At 68.2% G+C, this 14,464-nt stretch overlaps 1 protein-coding gene across 1 annotated transcript in view; it reads left to right on the top strand.

Moving 5' to 3' along the window:
- Positions 1 to 3,245: 3,245 nt before the first annotated feature.
- Positions 3,246 to 14,464, top strand: part of CDHR2 (cadherin related family member 2) — a 31,201-nt gene continuing 19,982 nt past the window's right edge. The window contains 11 exon segments of the mRNA XM_077824650.1: positions 3,246 to 3,348; positions 4,299 to 4,361; positions 4,760 to 4,825; positions 5,873 to 6,012; positions 6,688 to 6,741; positions 7,260 to 7,349; positions 8,289 to 8,378; positions 11,411 to 11,540; positions 12,248 to 12,388; positions 12,825 to 12,914; positions 14,359 to 14,456. Coding sequence (XP_077680776.1) covers positions 3,246 to 3,348; positions 4,299 to 4,361; positions 4,760 to 4,825; positions 5,873 to 6,012; positions 6,688 to 6,741; positions 7,260 to 7,349; positions 8,289 to 8,378; positions 11,411 to 11,540; positions 12,248 to 12,388; positions 12,825 to 12,914; positions 14,359 to 14,456 — 1,065 coding nt within the window.

The raw sequence follows: 14,464 nt of genomic DNA, 5'->3' as shown, positions 1-14,464 counted from the left end.
GAGCCTCCAGCACACCGGAGCAGGCAATCCTGCGGGGCTGGGGGACGCAGCCTGGCATGCGAGGCCTGACGCCCAGCATGGCAGCAGGCGCTGGGGAGGGGGCAGTTGTTCTGTTCACAGTGCGGGACATTTGTTAGTAACTAGCTGTGACTGCCTGCCAGTCCCCAACACACTGCTGGAGCACATGGGCAACCAGCTGCTGCTGGGTCCCTGGGGACACCCTTGCCCTGGGCACAGCTGCAAGGTGTCGGGCTGGAGCGGCGGGGCAGGCTGTCAGTCCAAGCCCTGCCCTTTCGGCATCTCCCTGCTAGGGGTGGGGCTGCTCACCCTGAGTCCCGTGGGCAAACCCCACAGAGCAACCAGCCAAGCTGTCCAGGCTGGCGCAGCCCCACAGTCTGCTGGCACCTGGTGCCAGGGGAAGGCATGGCAGATGCACCTTCCAGCAGCATGTTGGGCCGCACCTGGGGCCAGGGAAATGCTCTTGGTGGCACCCACAGCCCTCGAATGGGGTGGCCGCTTCCCATGTTATGGGCTGCGGATCCCCAAGGAATGTGGCCTGGCCTGGCCCCAGGACCCTGCAGCAAGTCAGAGGGGGCTCTTGGTGCTGAAGTCAGACACCGACTCTGGCCCACAGCCTCTGTTGGCCGCCCTGCCCCTCCTGGGGCAGCCTATTGCCCAGGGTGGGGATTCCTTCTGCATCCCCGTGCCCTTTGGACACCCTGACGTCTCCACTCTCTTGTTTATTGATTGGCTAGTTGGTTGGTTTCCAAACTATGGTGATAACGTCAGAAAATAACCTGGGATGGCACAGGGCGGGCCGGGCTCTGAAGGGGCAGAGTGCATGTCCCCCTCCCCAGCAGCAGAGCCCAGGGAGGACGCTAGGTGGGTCCATGCCAGGTCCACAAGGTGTGGTGCTCTCAGGCGCATCCATCAGTGTCACAGCAGAGCTGGGCACTCGGGGAAATCTCGCTCTTAATATGGTGCCCAAATGAGAGCGGAGGCCTTCTGGCTGCATTTGGGTCATTCCCTCTGATATCTTCCCCCTGGGAGCTGAGGGGGGGCTGCAAGAGCCTGTGCCGGGATGCCCAGAGACGTGGTGGGGGAGGGGGAAGGAAAGGGGTCAGGCCAGCACCTGGCAATGACCATTCCCAGAGGCGGGACTCAGGGGCAGGTGTGAGTGACTGGGGCTGGCCCGGGGGGAGGGGTGGGGGCTCCCTAGCACGCCTCTGGAGGGTGCTGGCTGCTCCTGGCTTCCTGGCCTGTTGTCAGAGGTGGGGGGAGCCTGGGGGAGCTGCCCCGGCCTGTTTCTGGCTGGGAAGCAGGAGGGACGGGGGTGCTGGAGGCTCCATGGGGCTGCCATGGGGAGTTATCACCAAGGCCCCGTGTATGCTGTGGCCAGGTGGCTGGGCTGGGGCACAGTCAGCCCTTGGGGGTGGTATCGCTCACCCCAAACCTGCGACATCCCTGGGGTCCCCAGCGTCTGGGGGTCACTTGGCTCTTGCACTGCCAATGTGCTGCACGGGGTTGTCTTGAAAACCCCTAACGGGGCCTTTGAAGCTGTCAGGGCGCTGGAGGCTCCGGCACTGGGAAGGGGGCTGTCAGGGATGTGGGCTGGGGCTGGAGGGGAGGCAACCCCCTGGGAGAATATGGGGTGCAATAGGTAACCACTGTCATGGGCCGTCGTCATGTGGGCTCAGAGTGACCGTCCCATTGAGGTAAAGGGGGGCAGCTCCCTCCTCTCAGAGCCTGGGCCCCAGGCTAGGGGTTGGCTGCCCCCAGAGGGGCTAGCAATGGGATTTCCCTGAGCTCTCAGGGCCCTGGCCGGAGCTGCCGAGCCCACAAACAGGCGCTGCCATGCCGGGGAACCTGGCTGCCAGGCATTGCCACCCTCCAGCATGCCTGGAGGGGCCCTATTGATCTGGGTGGCTCTGAACTTCCTGCTCCCAGACTGTCCCATTCCCACCCGTCAGGGTGCCCCATTCCCAGCCAGGCTGGGTGGCGGCACAGGGCTCTCTGCGCTCGCTGCCCCCCAACAACACTGCACCCCACAGGTGGCTGGCCCCATTTCCGGCCCCGCTCGCTCCCCGTGCCTTTACTCCAACCCATCTTCCGCTTGAGAGGAGCCGCACAATCCCCCCTTGTCCCTGCGACCTGGAAGTAGGCCACGTGACTCCCTGGAGCGGTTCAGTGCTGTGGTGCGGGGTGAGCTCTGGAGCCCTGCTGCGCCAGGGGAGGGGCTCCTTAGCCCTGCCAAAGGGCAGGATGGGGGGCAGGGGCCCCAAGCTCTGCAGGGCTCCCAGACAGCAGGATGTGAGTGTGGACGGGCCAGGATCCTGGGGTAAGACACGAAACTGGGGGCAGAACCGCCTCTCATTCCACTCCCACCCATCGGCTGCTTCCTTCCATCCCCCTCGGGGAGACCAGCGTCTCTCCATGGGGCTCCATGCCTGGAAGGGCTGCAGTGGACTCTCGAGAAGCTGTGCCCGCCCAGGAATGAATTTACCCCGGGGGACGGGGCAGAATCACCACCCACCATACAGACGATGACTGAGGGGCAGGGACTCACCCAAGGCCGCGTAGCCAGTCAGAGCCGGGAAGAGGACCCCGGCATCCTGCCTCCCAGACCCATGCTTTAGTTGCTGTATCCTGATTCCTAGAGGTCAAGGCCAGAGGGGGGGCGTGAGATCAAGTAGTCTGACCTCCTGGCACTCATCCCGCTTCGCTCAGGCTCCCTCGGACTCCTGGGTCCTGGGCTCTGCGCAGTGCAGCCGTCCAGTGTCATGCTGCATGGGCCCAGCGGCTCCTTGTGAGTGTAGGGTCACCCCCCTCCACTCATGGGCAGGCCTGAATGTGGCCAGAGTGCCAATCTGCCCACCCCCTGGCAACCCTGGCACTGCCTGCTGCCCGGCCCTGCTCAGAGGGCCCTGGGAGTCAAAGCTGGATGGCAGGGCAGTGGGGCAGCTCTTGGGCACCCAGCAGGGTGGGAGGAGTTGGGGGCGACCGGGCAGCAGGGGCCCAGCACGACAGAGCTGTGGGCAGATGCTCCCGAGCCCAACGGGGGGAGTAGCGGGAGCTCCTAACGCCCCAGCTGCAGCACAAGGAGCCACCCCTGCCTAAGGCTCCCCCCAGCTCCAAGCAGAGCCCAGGGGGCCTGCTACTGGCACCCTGCCCCAGAGCAGTGGGGAGGAGGGGCTCAAGGAAGCAGGAAGGCGAGAGATGGTTTTGTGACCAACTAATTGCAGTTAATGATTGATCAGCCCAATTACAGCAGGAGACAAAGGTCTGTTGTGGTCTCAGAGCCGCGCCAGCACCAGCGGGGAGCATCCCCGAGCGAGCCCCAGGGTGCAGGTAGGGGGCACAGGGCAGGGCCGCGCTTGAGGTCCTGCCAGCGGCAGGGTTGTGCGCTGGGATGGGGGAGCCAAGACGGCTGGGCCGGGCCTGGTCACGTCACAAAGCAGCACCCCGGGAAGCAGGGATGCAGGGGTCCTTGGGGCCCGGGACAGGATTGCTCCTTGCTGTGGATTCTGCAGGGCGCCGTCTAGGCCCGAGCGACGGGGCGCCCAGCCTTCCCAGGGGGACAGCCTGGTGGGCCCCGCCACAGAGTCTGGATCTTCAGCATGGTTCCTCTCTGCTGTCGTCCCCACCCTAGACCCCCCGGGCCAGCCAGGCCCCTGGGAGCCGCTCCTAAGCCCCCCACAGACAGAGCTCTCGGGGGGGCTGGGTGTGTCCTCCCCGTCCTATGCACCCGCCCTGCGTGAGCAGCTGGGGCCGGAGCTCATCGCCCTGCGGGAGGGGCAGCGGGAGCCTCTGGGCGTGGTGGGGCCGGTGCTTGGACGGACCAAGTGGAGCTGCGGGATCTCCTCTCACCCGCCTCCTCCACGGGCTCAAACGTCCCAGCCTGGAGTGAGGGCAGGATCGGGCCCCGGCCTGCTCGCTCTGGGGGATGGGCCCTCTCTCCCCAGTGCCATGAGTGCCGCCTGGGGTCCCGGAGGCGTGGGGTGTGCTGGGCATTGGAGACCCAGCTGCCTTGGGGTCCCCCCCATCCACTGCCCTGCCCCCTCCAGGTGCCCTCCCCTGGCCACACTCTGCCCCTGCTAGCGGGACCCACCCAAGCGCACACGGCCCCGGGGCTCTGGCATGTGAACTGCTGGGAGGTCTGGCTGGGGGGCAGCGGGGGGCGGGTCATGTCCCAGGAGCTCCAGTTCAGCCCTTGGGGCCAGGAGACGCTGTTCCAGGAGGGGCAAGAGGAGCAGGGAGCCTCTCGCTGAAGCTCTGTGTTCCCCCTCCCGACGTGCCAGCAGGTCCCCTTGGCAGGATGGCCTGGCGCCCGCTGCTGCTGCTGCCCTTGCTCTCGGTGGCGGGTAAGGATTTCGCTCCCTGGCTGGCGGGAGGGGGGCATGGCACACATGGGGGGCGAGGACGGAGTGGGGTGGGGCAGGGGGCTGTGATCCCCCTGGGGCTGGGCACTGAGGGTCAGGTTCCCCAGGGCAGGTGCCTACCCCTGTGGCAGGCAACCTAGGAGACCTGGAGCAGCTGCCAGCACTGGGAACTGAGTGCCCTCCTCTGGGCAGGGGGCCAAGCAGTAACCCCCAAGGACCCCCCCAGCGGCCTGGGGAGCAGCTCAGAGCCAGCTGCTCAGGGAGAGCCATGGCAGGGGCTGGGCTGGCACCCCCGGGCGGGCAGTACCCTGGAAGCAGGGCAAGGGGAGCTCTGAACAGCTCAACGCAGGGGTTAACGCAGGGCCAACGTCTCCTTGCAGTCTCAGGGAACACGGCCCCGAGGTTCAACATGAGCATCGTCTCTGTGCCCGAGGACCTGCCCGTGGGTGAGTGCGGTGCGGAGGCGGGAGGGCCAGGCCGGGGTGATGCAAAGAACCAGTCACAGGGTTCAGGCCAGACAGCACCACTGATGCCCACGCTGAGCTCCTGACAGCCCCACCCGCTCCCTGTACGGCGCCCAGTCTCCGGCTTGGCCCCCGGTGGGCTGTCAGGAGATGGAGAACCCACCCCCGCCGGGGGGTGAATCACCCGCACTGGGGACAGCTGCCTTATGTCTCATTGGAACAAGTCAGGGGTCCTAGTGCTACCCCCCAGTTTGGAACAGCCTCTGGAGGACCCCTGCAGTGGGCCAGACCCCCGAGGGGGCTCAGGCTTCCTCCAGGGTGGGCCCCGCAGCCTCACCGCCTCCTCGGACTCCACCGCCTCCTCTGGGCTCCAGCCCCCCGGCTCCCCCCGGGAGCTCTGCCCAGCGAGTCCAGCTGAGCCAGACGCCGCCGGGAGAGACGTGTCCCTCCGCGGGGGCAATGCCCCTCGCCCAGCGTTTGCAGTGACACTCACCCAGCGCTGGGGTTGGGCAGGCAGCGGGCACAGCACAGGGAGTCCTTAGGGGAGCCCAGAGACTTGGCGACTGGGTTTGCCATTGTCTTCTTGGATGCTCCAATGATATGGGGTTGGCCTTTTCAACGCCCCACCCTGGCTCAGACAGCAGGTGACATGCCCACCTATGTCTCTTAGCCTCCCTGAGACAAACTGTCCTCCTTCCCCCCCCCACCCCGCCCGTAGCCATGCACAATATATGGGAAACTGAGGCACACACAGGGTTCATAAAACATGACAGAAAATTCCCACTTCATCTGGCTTCAGCTTCCCGCCGCTGGATCTTGCACAGCCTTTCTCTGCTCGATCCAAGAGCCCTTTAGGACCCGGGATTTTCTCCTGGGAAGGGCCTTACGGCCTGCACTGATCTCTCCATCTCCGCTTTGATGAGCTGCCCAGGCTGTGACGAGCTTCTGGTCAGAGCTGGGGCTGCAGCAGATGGCCCTCGGAGGCGCCGGCCCTGCCCCAGCCAAGACGTCTCCCCCTCTCCCCCGCAGGAGCCAGTGCCTTCCGGCTGACGGCTGTGGACGCCGATGGCGACCAGTTACACTATGGCATGAGCGGGCAGGACGCGTTCTATTTCAAGGTCAACAGCACGACGGGCAAGGTGGTGCTGGTGGCCTCTCTGGACCGTGAGGTGAGGGGGGAGCCGGGGCTGCTGGGCACGGAGACAATAGAGACCAGAGCCAGGGCAGCAGGTGATGCTCAGGGGCCATCGCAGCCACTCTGCCCTTGTGCAGCCCAGATGGCACCAGGCCTGCTCCCTGAAGCCCCTCTCCCGGGCAGGCCTGGCAGCAGCCGTAGGACTCCCATCCCCGTGGGGCCTGGCGCTCTCGGATCCCCATGGGGGAGAGGGCGTCCTTGGCAGGTCCTTGGCAGCGGCACCAGGAGCCTCCCTGGGGAGGGGCAGCTCCCTGGTGGAGCTCCAGGCCACTCCCCAGCCTCTGCCCTCTGAGCGGGGTGCTGGAGGGAGCCCCAGAGCAGCTCCCCTGGGGAGCACTGGGACGGGGGCAGGGCCTGGCAGGGGCTGGGGAGCTGATTCTGCAGCCCCTCCACAGCAACGGGAGCAGACGAGAAAGGAGTCCCAGGCTGGGGTAGCTGGGGGCTGTAGGTCGGGAGTGAGGGGCACTGCTGTTTCCCCCATGTTTGCAGGGAGGGGATCTCTGGGGAGCGCAGCTCACTTTGGTCCCAATGAGTTGCCTTGGGAGGCGTTGAAGTGAAATATGGGGCAAGTCAATGGGAACGGGGAAGGGGGGCGGGGGGGGCTGGGCATCCCTTGAGCAAAGCACCCCCCCTTTATGTTTCCTTACAGGGGAATGCCAAACTCAGCGTCATTATCACAGTGACAGACCAGATCAACACCGAGGTGAGGGAGCGGGCGGGGGGCTGGCAGGGGCCATGCCTGGGGCGGACTGGGGCAGGGCGGGGGGCTGGCAGTGGGGCAGGGCTGGGGGCTGGCAGGGGCCGTGCCTGGGGGGCTGGGGCAGGGCGGGGGGCTGGCAGGGGCCAGGCCTGGGGGGGACTGGGGCAGGGTGGGGGGCTGGCAGTGGGGCAGGGCAGGGGGCTGGCAGGGGCCGTGCCTGGGGGCAGTGGGCAGCAGGTATGCGGCTGGGCCCGTGGGGTGTGGGCAGGTTATGCACCCATGGGGGGGTGCGTTGTGTTGGCAGCTCTTTGGGGACGGACGTGGCAGCAGCTGGTCTGGACGGGTCTCGTCCAGCCCTGGCATAAGCCAGTGGTCCTGGTGGGCATCTGCGGGGGCTGGTTGGACCCGCGCTGTGCCTGGAGCCTGAGACACTGCGTCCCCAGCATGCCTGGAGCAGCGCCCGTCGCGGCTGGGCCGGGGCCCCCAGCCCCTGGCCTGAGCGGGCACCTCTGCTCCTGCAGGTCTCCGGGAAGCTGGCCATCATTGTGGAGGACCGGAACGACAACCCCCCCATCTTCCAGAACCAGCCCTACATCACCGACCTCTCAGAGGTACCGAGCCCAGCCAGGCCTTCCCTGACCCTCGCTGCAACCCCGCAGGCTCCCCACGCGGCCCTCTCTGCTCCCCCGCCGGCCAGGCAGCCTCCCGTGGGGCAGCGCGGCAGAGCCTGGCCCTGCTTTTCCTCAGCCACCCGGCCTCCCATGGGACGGAGCCGCGGCTCTCGGAGCCAACCCCCGCCCCGAGGATCCGGCCCCCGCCCCGAGGAGCTGCTCCCACCAGGAGCCAGCCCCCCAGGGAGCAGGCTCCGCCGGGGAGCCAGCGCCGGCCCCAAAGAGCCAGCACACCTGGCATTGGCTGCCCCATGCCGGCCAGAACAGGATGGGCAGCCGCTCTCCTCTGCAGGGCGCTGGGCGGGTGCCAGCAGGCAGCCTGGCATGGCGTTCTGGCATGGCGATGGAGCAGTGCATGCTAGGAGGGACCTGCGGGCTCGCTGGGCTGGCGACCTCGGGGCGAAGTGAGGGCAGTGGGGCCCTCGGTGCGTTGGCGTCAGGCCAGACGCCTTGGCTGCTCTGGGGCTGCCCCAGGGCCGGCAGGGCTGCCAGCGCGCTCCGAATGGGGGGCTCCTGAGCCAGGCTGGGGGGGCTGTCACTGCCCCGCCTCCCCAGGTCGGGCACAGTGGGGGGTGCGTACCACACGCTGATTGCCAGGGGCATTCGCCAGCCCCAGGCAGCCCCTGTGGGGAAACGCCAGGGCTGCGGTACGCAGGGCGATGGGTCCCCAGTGTCTCGGGTTCCCCCAGACCAGCCAGCTCCGGGCACTGCCCCCTGATCCCCTGGGTGGTGCATCCGGCTCCGGAGCTGCTGCTGCGAGCGACCCAGCTCTGTCCGCTGGGAGTGCCCAGGGCTGGGCGCCAACTTCCTGGCTGCCAGGCGCTGCCCCGGACCTACAGGCCCCTCCCAGGCCAGTCCCACCCATGTCCTGTGTTTCAGACCTGGCCGATAGGCAGCTCCATCTACAGAGTGCTGGCCACGGATGCCGACTCGGGCAACGCCGGCAGGGTGCGGTATGAGATCATGTCGGTGAGTGCTGGGGCGGGAGCCGGCTTTGCGGGGGCCCAGGGCGGGTGGGCTGGTTTTGCCGCCGGGGACCCCTGCGGCTGGTGGCTGATAACAGCCTGCTGCAGGCTGGGGGCGGGGGGGGTGCCCAAGGCTCCTCAGCCCGGCGCTGGGCCCCGGGCCCCAGCTGAGCCGCACGCCGGGGAGCCAGCAGCCTGGGGAGGGCTGGCCTCAGGAGCTGCATGGGGGCCCCACTGCGAGCCCCCCACGCCCGAGGAGAGGGCAATGGTGGCTCCCCACTCCTCCGGCCCCAGGCACTTGAGTGGGGCGAGAGGGGGCAGGGACAGGACCCTGCTTGTGGCTGCCCAGCGTGGGGTGGGGTCTCAGAGAGGGACAAGGGTCTGGCCCGAGGCCTCTCCCCAGGGAGACGCTGCCCAGCAGATGTGACAGGCAGCTCTCGCCACCCGCTCCGTCCTCGGGCAGCAGCAGGGCCTGGCACCCCGCAGGGCGGATGTCTGCCCCGGTCCGCCAGCCCCCAGGCCAGGTCCAGGCTGCTCTGGCAACCCACACCAGGGAGACTCGCCAGCCGGGCACTGCCAACTCTGCCGGCAGCCGCTAGAGAGCAGCATCGACCCGTGCTGGCCTCCACCACGCGCGGGGGCAGCTGGTGCAAAAGAGCAGGTGGCCTGTGGGGCTCGAGAGGTGGGGCATGTGTGGAAGGCAGGGGGTGGGGGGCAGCAGCCTGCGGTGGAGACACGGGGGCGTGAAGGGGGTTCTGGGAAATGTGCTGCAGCAGCGCTGGGGCAGGGCTGGGGGGCCTACGGCTGGAGGGGGTGCGGGGGGCCTTACGGCTGGAGGGGGTGCGTGGGGTCTATGGCTGGAAGGGGGCCTATGGCTGGAGGGGGTGCAGGGGTTATGGCTGGAAGGGCTGGAGGGGCTAAGGCAGGAGGGAGTGCGGGGTTGGGGCTGGAGGGGGCTGTGGCTGGAGGGGGTGCGTGGGGTCTATGGCTGGAAGGGGGGGTGGCGGGGTTGGGGGCTGGAGGGGGGCTGTGGCTGGAGGGGGTGCGGGGGTTATGGCTGGAGGGGGTGCGGGGGTATGGCTGGAACGGCTGGCGGGGGGCTATGGCTGGAGGGGTGTGGGGGCCCTACGGCTGGAGGGGGTGGGGGGGTCTATGGCTGGAAGGGGGCCTATGGCTGGAGGGGGTGCGGGGGTTGGGTCTGGAGGGGGCTGTGGCTGGAGGGGGTGCGGGGGGGTCTATGCCTGGAAGGGGGCCTATGGCTGGAGGGGGTGCGGGGGTTGGGGCTGGAGGGGGCTGTGGCTGGAGGGGGGTGCGGGGGGGCCTATGGCTGGAGGGGGTGCCAGGGGTTATGGCTGGAAGGGCTGGAGGGGGCTAAGGCAGGAGGGAGTGCGGGGGTTGGGGCTGGAGGGGGCTGTGGCTGGAGGGGGTGCGGGGGGGCCCTATGGCTGGAGGGGGTGCGGGGGTTGGGGCTGGAAGGGGCTGTGGCTGGAGGGGGTGCGGGGGGTTATGGCTGGAGGGGGTGCAGGGGTTATGGCTGGAAGGGCTGGCGGGGGCTATGGCTGGAGAGGGTGTGGGGGGCCTACGGCTGGAGGGGGTGTGGGGGTTATGGCTGGAGGGGGTGAGGGGGTTGGGGCTGGAGGGGGCTGTGGCTGGAGGGGGTGCGGGGGGGCCTATGGCTGGAGGGGGTGCGGGGGTTGGGGCTGGAGGGGGCTGTGGCTGGAGGGGTGTGGGGGGTTATGGCTGGAGGGGGTGCGGGGGGGGCCTATGGCTGGAGGGGGTGCGGGGGTTGGGGTTGGAGGGGGCTGTGGCTGGAGGGGGTGTGGGGGGTTTGGCTGGAGGGGGTGCGGGGGGTTATGGCTGGAAGGGGGGGCTGGCGGGGCTATAGCTGGAGGGGGTGTGGGGGTTATGGCTGGAGGGGGTGCGGGGGTTATGGCTGGAGGGGGCTGTGGCTGGAGGGGGTGTGGGGGGTTATGGCTGGAGGGGTGCGGGGGGGCCTATGGCTGGAGGGGGTGCGGGGGTTGGGGCTGGAGGGGGCTGTGGCTGGAGGGGGTGTGGGGGGTTATGGCTGGAGGGGGTGCGGGGGGGGCCTGTGGCTGGAAGGGCTGGAGGGGGCTATGGCTGGAGGGGGTGCGGGGGTTGGGGCTGGAGGGGGCTGTGGCTGGAGGCGGTGTGGGGGGTTATGGCTGGAGGGGGTGTGGGGGGCCTACGGCTGGAGGGGGTGCAGGGGTTATGGCTGGAAGGGCTGGCGGGGGCTATGGCTGGAGGGGGTGTGGGGGGCCTACGGCTGGAGGGGGTGTGGGGGGCCTATGGCTGGAGGAGGTGCGGGGGGGCCTATGGCTGGAGGGGGTGCGGGGGTTGGGGCTGGAGGGGGCTGTGGCTGGAGGGGGGTGTGCGGGGTTATGGCTGGAGGGGGTGCGGGGGGGGCCTGTGGCTGGAAGGGCTGGAGGGGGCTATGGCTGGAGGGGGTGCGGGGGTTGGGGCTGGAGGGGGCTGTGGCTGGAGGGGGTGCGGGGGGTTATGGCTGGAGGGGGTGCAGGGGTTATGGCTGGAAGGGCTGGCGGGGGCTATGGCTGGAGGGGGTGTGGGGGGCCTACGGCTGGAGGGGGTGCGGGGGTTATGGCTGGAGGGGGTGAGGGGCAGGACTCCCACTGAGGAGGTGTCCAGCGCCCTGGAAAGCCCAGGAGTGTGGGGAACACGTGGGTTGCTCTGCCCCAGCCCCACCTCGGCCGGGGGCAGGCAGCTGGCACCCACTGCCTGGCAGAGGCTGTTGGCAGAGCTTGGGGGGCAGCCCGGGAGCTGCTGGGAACAGCACGGGGGGCAGGGGGCTCCGGCTGGCTGCTCCCTGGTGGCCGCGGCAGGGCGTGGGCTCTCTGTGGATAGGGAGCGACTCCCCTCCTTTCGAGGGTCCCCCATCTCTGTCCCTCCCTCAGCGAGTCCCACGGCGCTCTGCACGGGGGGGGGGGGGTTAAAATGCAGCCCCTGGTGCAGTGTCGTCCCAGGCTCACGCACGGCCACTCTCCTGCCCCCCTCCCCCAGGTGACCCCCGACGACGCCAAGAATCACCAGCTGTTCTACGTCCTGCAGAACGGGACCGTGGTGCTGAACGGCTCCCTGAGCTACAACAACCAGAGCACCTACTACCAGCTCCGGATCAACGCCACGGTGGGTCAGCCCGGGGGCAGGGGCATGGGGAGGGGGGTACTGGGATCTCACAGGGTCTCTGCTGCCCAGGACGGCGGGGCCAGCCATGGGGGGGCTGGAGGGAATGGGGGTTGCAGGGTGGCAGGGGACATGGGGGGGCTGGAGGGGAATGGGGTGGGGCACAGGGTGGCAGTGGGCCCGGGGGGGCTGGAGGGAATAGGGGGTGGTACAGGGTGGCTGGAGGGAATGGGGGTTGCAGGGTGGCAGGGGACATGGGGGGGCTGGAGGGAATAGGGGTGGGGCACAGGGTGGCAGTGGGCCCGGGGGGGCTGGAGGGAATAGGGAGTGGTACAGGGTGGCTGGAGGAATGGGGGGTTGCAGGGTGGCAGGGGACATGGGGGGGGCTGGAGGGAATGGGGTGGGCACAGGGTGGCAGTGGGCCCGGGGGGGCTGGAGGGAATAGGGGGTGGTACAGGGTGGCTGGAGGGAATGGGGGTTGCAGGGTGGCAGGGGACATGGGGGGGCTGGAGGAATGGGGTGGGCACAGGGTGGCAGTGGGCCCGGGGGGGCTGGAGGGAATAGGAGGTGGTACAGGGTGGCTGGAGGGAATGGGGGGGCGCAGGGTGGCAGGGGGCATGGCGGGGCTGGAGGGAATAGGGCTGGGGTGCAGGGTGGCAGGGGGCACCGGGGGGCTGTGGGCGCCTGGGATCTCACAGGGTCTCTACTCCCCAGGACGCGTGGGCTGCGTGGAGAACTGCACCTATCTGAGCTCCGTCGCCTACCTGTCTGTGAACGTGGTGGACGAGCCGGACCTGGCCCCGCAGTTCCTGAACGAGCCCTATGTGGGGTCGGTGCCCGAGAACTGCCCCCCTGGTAAGGGGCGACTGCCGCCTGCTCCGCCCCAAGGCCCTCCCCCGCCAGCCAGAGCCTGGGTGCTCCTGACATCACCGCGTGTTACCACGGAGCACAGTGAGGTCAGGGGGTCCCCCGGCACGAGCACGCTGTGGGGAGCAGGGGGTGTCTGCCATGGGCAGCGAGGCGGGGCAGGGGCCTGGGGTCTCACGCTGGCCCCCCTTGTGGGGGTCCTGTGCTGAGCAGGGACACCCTGAAACCCCCATTCGATGCCCTGGGGCCCAGGGAGGGAGAGGCTGAGACCCGCTCCCCGGTACGATCCAAGCCCCTGTGCTCCGTGCCAGGAACCTGCCCCGCCGAGCACAGCCCTGGCTGTGGGGAGTGGGTGAGCTGGGCAGAGGAGGATGGTGGTAGCAAAGCCGGCATGGGGTGCTGCAGCGGGCCCCGCCCTCACCAGGCTCCTCGTTCCAGGGGACCCCGGTGCTGACCGTGTCCGCCATCGACAGAGACAAGGGTGTGAACTACGCCCTCAACTACAGCCTCCTAAGTGAGTGATGCTGGGGGGCAGGGAGTGGGGCAGGCCAGGGGCATGTGGGGCTCCGTTCAGCTCCCTCCCCGGGGTGCTCATGCCAACACGTGTGGGAATTTGGGGTGCATGGGGAGAGTTGGAGCACTGGGGCAGTCACCCAAGAGGCTGAGTTTGAGGGGGCAGGTTGTGGGGGGTGTCCCGGAGTCCCCCGGGCGATGCTCTGGATCTGCTCCCCATGAAGCCAGGCAGGACTCTGGGGCAGTCTCCTCTCTGGGCGCAGCCTGTCTGCAGGACACACAGCTCACACACAGCTTCCCCCTTTCCTGGGTCTGACCTCGGAGCATTCAGCCTCCTCTGCCCCTCCGTGCGCTTCCCACAGCGAGTCTGCCCAGGCGGGGTCCTGGGGGGCCAGAGGGTCCTGCACCCCAACTCCGCAGTCAGACGTGACTCTCGAGCCAGCCAGTGAAACAGAAGGTTTATTAGATGACAGGGACATGGTCTAACACAGAGCTTGTAGGTGCAGAGAACCGGACCCCTCAGCCGGGTCCATTTTGGGGGGCAGTGAGCCAGACAACCCCGTCTGCCCTTCATTCCTCAATCCCAGCCAGCCCCAAACTGAAACTCCCTCCAGCCCCCCCCTCCTCTGGGCTTTGTCCCTTTCCCGGGCCAGGAGGTCACCGGATTCCTTTGTTCTCCAGCCCTTTAGCTCTCACCTTGCAGGGGGGAAGGGCCCAGGCCATCAGTTGCCAGGAAACAGGGTGTCGGCCATTCTCTGTGTCCAGATCCCTGCACACACCTGCCCTCTAGGGACTCTGCAATGATCATACACCCTTACCCCACCCCCTAGGTACTTACGAACTGCCTAGGGGAAACTAGGCACCCCACACTATTCAGAGGAAACATTAAGAACAGTCCCACTTTGTCACACCCCAAGAGGCTGAGTTTGCGGGGGCAGGTTGGGGGGGGGCTGGGGCAGTCACCCAAGAGGCTGAGTTGGGGGGGGCAGGTTGTGGGGGCTAGGGCAGTCACCCAAGGAGCTGAGGTGGGGGGCAGGTTGGGGAGCTGGGGAAGTCACTCTGAGGGGCTGAGTTTGGGGGCAGGTTGGGGGGCAGGTTGGGAGGTTGGGGCAGTCACCCCAAGAGGCTGAGTTTGGGGGGGCAGGTTGGGGGGGCTGAGACATTCACCTGAGGGGCTGAGGTGGGGGGCAGGTTGGGGGGCTGGGGCAGTCACCTGAGGGGCTGAGGTGGGGGGCAGGTTGGGGGGCTGGGGGAGTCACTCCAAGGGGCTGAGTTTGGGGTGAGGGCAGGATGGCCGTTGGGGCATGAGCTGGGGCCCAGCCCTGTGCAGCAGCAAAGGGCCCCGTCCCCTCTCCATGCCAGGGGCTGGGTGGCTCCGGAGCGGTGGGAGAGCTGCCATGCTGGGGCACTGGGGAGCTCAGGGCGCCGTTCGCCTGGGGGCCTAGTTCAGCTGCACTCACAGGAATCACGGACCCCAAGGGTGCACAATCAGGCCAACCTACCTGTTTCCTGGCTGGTGCGAGGGGAGGCCCTGGCGGGAGAGGTGGGGGA

This window comes from Eretmochelys imbricata, chromosome 8 (assembly GCF_965152235.1).
Source record: "Eretmochelys imbricata isolate rEreImb1 chromosome 8, rEreImb1.hap1, whole genome shotgun sequence".
NCBI classification, from domain to species: Eukaryota; Metazoa; Chordata; order Testudines; family Cheloniidae; genus Eretmochelys; species Eretmochelys imbricata.
This window is presented reverse-complemented; position numbering and strand designations above follow the sequence as displayed.